The 9,089-nt window shown below is 60.8% G+C and overlaps 1 protein-coding gene across 2 annotated transcripts; it reads left to right on the plus strand.

Annotated features, from left to right (window-relative positions):
- Positions 1-1,264: 1,264 nt before the first annotated feature.
- Positions 1,265-5,787, plus strand: SIX2 (SIX homeobox 2). Of its 2 annotated transcripts, none has more exons than XM_060027587.1 (2): positions 1,265-2,362; positions 4,516-5,787. In XM_060027587.1, exons 1-2 carry the CDS (start codon positions 1,797-1,799, stop codon positions 4,844-4,846), a joined length of 897 nt encoding a protein of 298 aa, XP_059883570.1. In that variant the 5' UTR covers positions 1,265-1,796; the 3' UTR covers positions 4,847-5,787. The 2 variants fall into 2 exon arrangements, with proteins under 2 accessions (XP_059883570.1, XP_059883571.1); XM_060027588.1 differs by having other exon boundaries at positions 1,265-2,356.
- Positions 5,788-9,089: the final 3,302 nt, after the last annotated feature.

Genomic DNA, 9,089 nt, shown 5'->3' on the forward strand with positions numbered 1-9,089 from the left:
GGCCTAGACGCAGATTACACAGTCCTAAGCTGAAGGCAGAGCCGGGGCTCTGTTTTGGCTTGAGTCCTGGCACTGGGAGCCAGCGAGGCTCCAGCCTGCAACAGCTCAGAGCCAAGACGGGAAACGGAGGTGGGAAAGACCAGTCGGGGAAGGAGCTAACCCCGGGGCTTTTCAAAACCGTAGAAACAGCCGCAACACCCCCTCTTCCACTCCAGCCCTCCCACCTACTCGCCTGCCCTTCTCCCAGAGAACCAGCGCCACGTGTTTACACACGCGCCGTGACAAAGAAGCAAAAAATAGGCTCCCCTTTTTAAGCCCCTCATTCCGGAGCTCAGCGACCCGGTTCTCATGTTGGAATTGGCCAGAGCCGAGTCCAAGCTGACAGGCCAGAAGGTGGTGGATCTTGCCTCCCCGACCACCCACAGGAGAAGGGCCAAGACCATCCCAGATTCCCTGCCCTCGCATCCCTATGGGCAGACCACCGGCGCTGCCCACCGGAGTCAACTTCCGTGGAGGCCACACGGAAGTGCCGGGAGCTTCTCGGGCCGTGGGACCCGTGGGGTTAAGTCTGAGTCCCCGCCCAGCGAAGAGCCAAGAGAGCTCAGCCGGGCGGTACCGGCCGCGGGGCAGCCGGCCCGGTGAAGAGAAGGAGGAAAGGCGGGATCCTCCAAGAAGTAGATTCTCAAGCGTCCGCCCGTAGCCACTGCCAACTTTTCCTCAGTTCTCTCTTGCTCCCTCCCCCTCTCCCTCGCGGACCTCGCGGGTCCCGAACCCCTAGGGTGGGGGTGGGGTACTGTCAGCAGGAAAAGCCACATCTTTAAGGGGCGCCCTAGCGCGTCCAAACTCTCCCACCCCACTGGTCAGCTCCTGGGCAGAATCCACCCGGCAAACAGCAGCCCCGGGAGCGGCGTGACGACCCGGGGGACAGCCGGCGCGGCCTTGCGAAAAGCTGGGCAAAGTTTCTTCCCCCTCGTGGCTCCCTCCACCCCACTCCCTCCCCTTCTTCCCGGCACCCCCTTAACGTCCTCCGCCTTCTCTTCTCCTCTCTTCCCTCCCCACCTCGGTCCTCCCCTTTTCTTCAGTGCGCGTCTCCACTCCGCCCCCCCCCCGCCTCCCGGGTCCAGCTCCTCCCTTGCTCTTTGGGCGTCCGCCCCGTCAATCACCGCCGCCGCTGGCCTCTGCCCGGCCCTCTCCGCCTCCCAGGCTCTTGGAGCGCCTCCGGCTCCCGTCTCGGGCTGCCCTACGCTTTGCACGGAGCCCGGCGATCTGTCAACGGAGCAGGCCGGGGGGAGCCGCCAGGCCCGCCGGGCTCGGGTTACCAGTGACTGACAGCGTCTCCATGGCGAATAATTTGACTCCGACTATTGTCTGGCGCGGGCAGGCCCCGGGTCAGATAACCAGACCAATCAGGGCGCGGGCCGCCGCGCCTCATGCCCGCTTAGAATAATATTATTAAAAAAGCAGCGAGCGAGCTAGACGGGAGGGAGAGCTAGCGAGAAGCGAACGAGGGAGCGGCTGGCGGGCGGGAGGGCGCGGAGCATGCGGAGCGGCGCCCCGGGCGGCCCCCGGGCTTGGACGAGGACTCAGGAGAAGTGCGCGGGCGGCGGGGGCGCGGAGCGGCGCGGGACCCGCGGCCGGCTCGGGGACGTCCTGCAGTGACTCGGAGTTCTCCGGGAGCCAGCGCCAGGCCGGGCCCCCCCCCGCCCGCCTCTTGGCCCGGACGGTCCGGCGGGGAGGCGCCCATGCCGGACCGCGCGGCGCGCTGAGGGCGCGCGCGGGCGGGCGCAACCGGCACCATGTCTATGCTACCCACCTTCGGCTTCACGCAGGAGCAAGTGGCGTGCGTGTGCGAGGTGCTGCAACAGGGCGGCAACATCGAGCGACTGGGCCGCTTCCTGTGGTCTCTGCCCGCCTGCGAGCACCTCCACAAGAATGAAAGCGTGCTCAAGGCCAAGGCGGTGGTGGCCTTCCACCGCGGCAACTTCCGCGAGCTCTACAAGATCCTGGAGAGCCATCAGTTCTCGCCGCACAACCACGCCAAGCTGCAGCAGCTGTGGCTCAAGGCGCACTATATCGAGGCGGAGAAGCTGCGCGGCCGGCCCCTGGGCGCTGTGGGCAAGTACCGAGTGCGCCGCAAGTTTCCCCTGCCGCGCTCCATCTGGGACGGCGAGGAGACCAGCTACTGCTTCAAGGAAAAGAGTCGAAGCGTGCTGCGCGAGTGGTACGCTCACAACCCCTACCCCTCACCCCGCGAGAAGCGCGAGCTGGCGGAAGCCACGGGCCTCACCACCACGCAGGTCAGCAACTGGTTCAAGAACCGGCGGCAGCGCGACCGGGCGGCCGAGGCCAAGGAAAGGTACGAGTAAGTAGAACTTCGGCGCCAGCTACCCCGGGCTCGAGGGAGGGGGTCCCAGGGCGTCCACTCAGCCACTGAAAAGGCTTGAACTGGGCCCGCTCGTCCCAGCAAGGGCCCTGCTGCAGCCTGGTCTGACCCGGACGGCGCTTGCCGGCGACCAAGTGATCCGAAATTTGTCTAAAGCGGGCAGAGCAATCGGGAAGTTGTCAACTAACTCCCTGGTCGCTTGTGAGCAAAAGTGGAGAAGCAGCGACCTTCGGGACAAAGGCAAGACGGTAGGCCTGGATTCCAGGCACGGGGCGCACAGCGGGCAAGGCCTGTTAGTCCTCCGAAGGTCGGAGGACACAGGGTTTTGGCGAGGACTATGGGGGGGCGCGGTGCGGGGTGCGGGGTTTAGACTGCCTGTGAGAATTCACCAGCACTTCCCAGGGCTTCCCGTCTGCCTCACTCAGCTACAGACCGTGTGATTTGGGGTCAGTACTGGGATTGGAACTTTCCTGGTACGACGTGGATGTGGAGCGGCCTGGAAGAATTTTCCTTGTCTGGATAGGAGGGTTGATAGGGAAAGTCTTATCGCGCATTGAAGGGACCAAGAGGTGAAAGGCTTGGGGAGGAAGTGTCAGCTCTAGGAGAGAAGAGAAACACATGTCCCTTTTTCTGCCTCGTTGGACCCAGCAGTCCTTCCCTGGCCTGCCAAGCCCTTAGCTCCTCTCTGCTCAGGCTCTACCCTCTTTGGCAGGTAGGTCGGTATGTCTGGGGTGAGCTGAGAGCAGCAGAAAGGCTGGGAGTTGCTTGTCCTCAGGGAAACCGGGACTTGCTGAACTAGCCTTGCAGTTGACCATGAGGCCGTTGTGGCTTTGGCCCCTCAGAACCCCAAATCTGGAGGGGGAGAAGCTGACTGTGGGAACAGAATCAGCCTGAGTGTAAGAGCAGAACGAGACACCCGGGGTCTGTGGTACGGGGTGTGTGCAGCCCGGAGTGAATGGCCAGGGTCAGAGTACGGGTGCTGAACAGTGGAATCAGCGGTGGGACTCGGGGGGGCGGGGGGGGGTGGCTTCAAGCTGACCTTGGTCTCTAAGACCATGAGGTTGGAGCATCCACAGTTGTAAGGATTCAGCTGCCAGCCCTGTGGGAAGTTCCCTTCCAGGAAAACAGAAAGAAAAGGCCCTGGGGAGCCAGTAAAGAGAGAATCTACCCAAGAATTCAAACCTCCAAATCTGGGCAGGGGCTGTCCGACGGTCAGAGACAGGGCAGGAGGTGGGTTCTCCCTGCTGAGGTCCCCCTCCCCCCAGAATACAATGCATCCAGAGTCCTGAAGAACTAAGTTCTCAGGTCAGGCCCCAGGTGAGGGCTGAAGAGTCCCTCAGTTTCTGGTATGGTGAAAAAGTCTAGGCCAGAATTAGCAATCCCCTTCACTCTAACTTCTCTCTTCTCCCAGAAGCTGCCCCCCACACCCCAGCTTCAGGCCCCCAGCTGAAGTTTCTGCTGTGCCACCAGGGAAAGGGAGTCCTGCATCCTTAGGGCCTCGTTCCTAGGCCAAGCAAGGAAAACCCTAACAAGGCCTGCCAGTTTGGAACTAGAGGGAAAAGACCCTTAGCTCCAGGAACCTGGCCCTCAGACCGGGTTTTCCCTCAAGCAGAGAAAAGCAAAGGGAGATGAGGACCTGTGATATCCCCAACCTCAAGTGGACCCTCAGCCTAGAATCTAGGGTCCCTGACTCTCCTGGACCCACTTCTCCGCAACAAACGCTGGCTTGAGTAGCCAAGAGTGATCTGAAAACCCAGGCACCTTCTCTTCCTCCCTGTCCCTGTTCCCTACAACTCCAATGAACCCTGCTCCCCTGCCCCTCTGCTCTGGAAAAGAAAAGTCAGCCACTCAGTGGGGGTAGGCAGGGAGGGCAGAACACACGGAGAGCAGAGAGATATTCGTGAGATTGAGAGCAGGAGAGGTGGGGAGATAGAAACGATACAGGGAGAAGGTATAAGAGAGAAATCGGGTCTGGAGGGACTGAAAGAGCCAGAGCCCAGGCTTGGCCGCGAAACATGTTAGAAACCGAAAACACCCGCAGGCAGCGCGCGGCGGCTCTGGCTCAGGGCGACGCGGCGCCGATCAGCCTCGGTTTCCCCGCTGACCCGGCTGCTTTGCTCCTGCACTTGCAGGGAGAACAGCGAGAACTCCAACTCCAACAGCCACAATCCGCTGGCTGCGTCGCTGAACGGCAGTGGCAAGTCTGTGCTAGGCAGCTCGGAGGACGAGAAGACGCCGTCGGGGACGCCAGACCACTCGTCGTCCAGCCCCGCGCTGCTGCTCAGCCCGCCGCCGCCACCCGGGCTGCCGTCCCTGCACAGCCTGGGCCACCCTCCGGGCCCCAGCGCCGTGCCCGTGCCTGTGCCGGGGGGAGGCGGCTCGGACCCACTGCAGCATCACCACGGCCTGCAGGACTCCATCCTCAACCCCATGTCGGCCAACCTCGTGGACCTGGGCTCCTAGAGCCCCGCCTGCCTCGACGCGCTTGCCTTCTGGGCTGGTCGCTCGGGACCTGAGAAGGACCGTGTCCGGAGGGCGCCCCGCGCCGGCGGCCCCACCAGGTACTGGAAGACCCGCGCGCTGAGCGGGCAGAACTGCCGGCCCGGGCAGGGCGGATGGCTCTCTGGTTTAGTCTTTGTTCGGGATTTATTTTCAACAAGTTGCTTCTTTGGAGATCCTTTGGAGGCCTGGGACCGGGTCTTGAACCAGGGAAGGGAATAAATTATACACCATTCTCCTACTCTCTCTCCGTGCCTCCTCTTCCGCTCTCTTCCCTTGCCTTCCTTGTTCTTTCTTCCTCTCATTCCCCTTCTCTTCTCTCTTCTCCTTTCCCTTTCTTCTTCTTGCTTTCCCCCTCTGCACTGTCTCTGTTTCCCGCTGTACTTCCGGCTTGCCATCTCTCGCTAGGTTTCTATTACTCTATCTCTGTTTTTCGGTTTCTCCTCTCCGCCAGCCTCCTGCACCTCGCGGGCTGTACGCGTCGGTCTTTCTCCTCGTGCCTGGCGGTCTATTTGCCCTCCCCCTATTCCTCACTTTACGGGGGTGGGAGTGGGAGGGGGAAGAGCAAAGAAAAGACAGGGCCTTTGAACCCGGGCTTTCTCCAGAGGCCCTCCCCCCGGGGTCAGCTGGGGGCTGCAGGTGTCAGCGCTGCCTAGTAACTTAAGTGAAAGAGCAAGGGCGGCGGCAGGGAAGCCCCTGAACGCCCCCTTGCCGCTTGCCCCTCTGCTTTGGTGAGGCCCCGCCACTCGCTCTCCTCTTCCTCCTGGGACTGTGGCCGCCGTGCTCCCGGCAGAGCGTGCCTCCGAGCCGCAGACTTGCCATCTCCCTGTTATGTCCTCATGTGAATGTTCTTCGGGAAATATTTCTGCTTTTATTTTATAATAAAATTAGAAATCATAAATATATATATATATGGATATATACCACGAGGCCCGCGAGCCGGGAGTGCAGCTGTGTCTCATTTCCCTACAGGGACTCGACACCCCGGGTGGACCGTTCTGGGCAGCGAAGCCCCATGAGTCCCAGAAACCGGGAGGCGCCTTCCCCCACACACAACGTTTATGAGTCGCAAGGTGAAGGGGCTGAATACTCGGAAACCTCCTGCCCCAAAGCACTCTGCCCCTTTTCTTGTCCGGGAAGCTCCCTGCAGGAGCGGGGAAGGGGCCTGTCCCTCTTGGGGACTCCTCTCCCCCCACCAGCCGAGCAGTGCCCTCACCTGCCTCTTTCTTCACCTGGGAATGGGGGTAGGAAATGAGAGGCTGTGTGCGTAACGTGGTTACGTGTGTTTGGACATGCCAAGGCTGGGAAACAGGTCGGGCCGTGGAGGTTTCCTGAAGGGCGAACGCCTTAGCGGTGGTCGCCATCCCCAGAACCAGGCACGACGCACTGGGCAGATTCGCGGGCCGAAAGGGCAGCCGCTGGTCCAGCCGCGAAGCCCGGGTCGTGCGTGTAGCCGTGGAACGAAGGTCTCCACGCTCAGAAATCCGTTGGTTTGGCGTGGAGATGAAGGGGCTTGGGGAGAAGGGAAGTCCGGGAGACTCGGGGAGCCGGGCGCGCCGGGTGCGTGTTCTAAACGGGAACAAGCGGACGCCGGGGCTTGGATGGTCAGGCAGAGGAGGCACCTCCGTGCGTGGTGCGCCGTAGGTGCCTCTGCGGCTGTAAATTAACCTGCGGCGCCCCCTCCCCTCTCGGGGAGCCAGCCTCCCTCCCCATTAAGCGACAAGTCTAAGCCGGTCCAGGCAGGTCCGAAGCCGGCGGGACTCCTCGAGGAGAAAGTTGAGGCTTTTCCGTCTCAGGTCTCGGTGGCTGTTGGTACCATACACATTACTCCTCCGCGACCCGGACGCTTCCGACCGGCCCTGGGTGGGAAGGGATGGAGGGGAGGAGGCGCCCTTCTGACCCCGTGATCCTGGAGCTCCAGGACTTCTCCGGCGCTTTCCGCCGGTGAAATCAGCGCTCGCGGAGAGCACTTCTGCGCGGACTTTCTAAATATCAAGGATTCCTTCCCAGTCGAGACCCTCGGGGACGCGGGCAGCTGGGCGGGCTAACTTGGAGAGGGAGGCTTTGCCTCAGCGTAAGCTCTGTGCAGTCGTGGGGGTCAAGGGAATCCCTAGCAGCATAAGACGGCATCAGGCGCCCCACGGCCCCTGCACCCCCAAGAGGAAGTGCAGTCCTGGCAGCTCCTGTCGCCTCTCCTGGAGGCTGTGCTCTCAGGGGACAACTCAGGTCATCCTGGGCCCGAGTGCCCCCCCCCTCCCTGACTGGCGGGGCATAGAGCCTGCTACTGTCTGAGGGTCCAGAGAGGCTCAGGGAGCGAGAAGCTGCCTCGAGTCAGCCAAGCTGAGCCGACAGACCCGTCCTTACTTCTCGAAGGGAGGAAACACAGTAGTCCCTGGAGCCCACATCTCCCCTACCTGCCTCCTATTTTCTGCACTCACAATCACAGGCAAACAGGCTCGGTACCAACTTTCACAAGGACACGTACACATTTATCATTCGATTCACTGTGCTGGGCACTGTGGGTAGCACAAAAACTCACCCACTCACACTTGTGGCCACACGGGGAAATATCATACTCCGTCACACATATGTTCACACACACACAAACAACACATAGACACTCAACCCATTTTTACAGACACACAAACGCAGGCACTCAGGTGAAACACGCCCCTGCACAGATGAAAGGGAGATACCTACACAAATGAGCCCCTCCCTCCTCCTTGTACTCACACAAACACAAACCTCTGCTTCTCCCCAGAAGCCTTCAAACCCACCCTCCCACCGGCGCCCCAGCGAGCAGCCCGTCCCAGCCGAGGGACCTGCTGGGGCCAGAACACAGCCTTGAAGCCCGGCTGGCCGGGAAGGCCTTGGCTCTAGGCAGCTGTGGCCCAGAGAAAGAGACGGTCCTAGCCCGAGGCTGCAGATGGTCAGGGACCCCACCCTTATCCAGCGGTCCAGGTGGACTCAATGGAGTTTGCTGGGAGTTCTCACTTGCCAGTAGGGGGCGGGCTGCCTGTCCTGGAGCTTTATTCTGGCTTGGTGGCGCTACTTGTTGCAACTTCCCTCTTTCCCTCCCCCTTGGAAAGCTAACTCCGAAAATATTTATTTAAAAGGAGAAACTATGCAGACGTTCTGAAAATAAACCGAGCAGCTACTCACCCACTGTATAAATCTATACAAGCCAGTCCTCCATTCCACACTCCACTAGACCGACCGCGCCAACTGGACGTAACTTTTGCACAGATGTTGCCAGGTGAACGCAGCTATTCCCCGCCGGTGTTCACCGAACAGTGTTCCCGATGACTTGTCATCCTTCCCCTCTGCCAGTAGCCACTGAAGAGTTCTGCTCAGGCCACCTGAAGGGACGCAGCAGCTAGAAGCGGGAGCCTCCCTCTCGGCTTCCCTGACCATGTTCACCTTTCATTTATTCCCAGCCAGGTCCCATACACATGTACCCTCCAAGGTAAAACCCTAATGAAGGAGGTAGAACCCAGCCCTTGAGGGCAGCTGGCCGGCTCATCTGCTTCGGGGCTGTAAAAGTCAAGGGCTACTGAAGGCAGACGGGAGCGTGAGGGCTGGCTGTGCTCCCCGCGCAGTCTCCTTCCTCACCCCGCACTCAGCACCCTTCTCCAGGCTTCAGGGCAGGCCTGGACCTGGTGTCCCTTCTGCGAAGAGCATCTCCAGGGAGTGGCCTAAGGAGCAGGTGGTGATGGCCTGCCACACAAGAAAAGGTTAAACAGAGCCAGGGAGATCTGGGGAGAACACCGGTCTACTTGGTCCTCAGTTTAACTCAGTCCCTGTTTAACACAATTTTGGCCCCTGAGAAAAGCAGGGACCAGCCGAGTGGGGACACCAGAGTCAGGACACAGGGAATTTGGTCTCCTGGATTCCACCAGTGCCCACCTCTTGCTGGGATGCTGCCGGGCCTCCGTACAGGAAACTTGTGAATGTTTTTGTATTGAGGGGCGGGTGGAGAAGGACAGAGGAGGGCTAGGGCTCTTGACTGGGCCCCTTCATTTTCTCGTGTTCCCCATTCCAACACTACGGCTTGGGTACCCTGGGCACTAGAAGCTGCCTAGGGATGCTGGAGAGGGAAGCGACCACCTAGTGCGTAAGGATGTACTGGGAGGTGTGAGAAGGCATAAGAGAGTGTGTGCATGCAATAGGGTGAAAAGCCGCGCTGGTGTGAATAGGTGGGGCCGAC

The sequence above is a fragment of the Delphinus delphis genome, chromosome 12 (assembly GCF_949987515.2).
Source record: "Delphinus delphis chromosome 12, mDelDel1.2, whole genome shotgun sequence".
Classification (NCBI taxonomy): Eukaryota; Metazoa; Chordata; class Mammalia; order Artiodactyla; family Delphinidae; genus Delphinus; species Delphinus delphis.

What these genes read in the sequence shown, in the direction of transcription:
- SIX2 (XM_060027587.1), top strand. Translation starts at nt 1,797, where the DNA reads ATGTCTATGCTACCCACCTTCGGCTTCACGCAGGAGCAAGTGGCGTGC. An exon ending in GAGGCCAAGGAAAGGTACGA is followed by an intron (nt 2,363 to 4,515) that starts GTAAGTAGAACT and finishes CTGCACTTGCAG; the next exon opens with GGAGAACAGCGAGAACTCCA.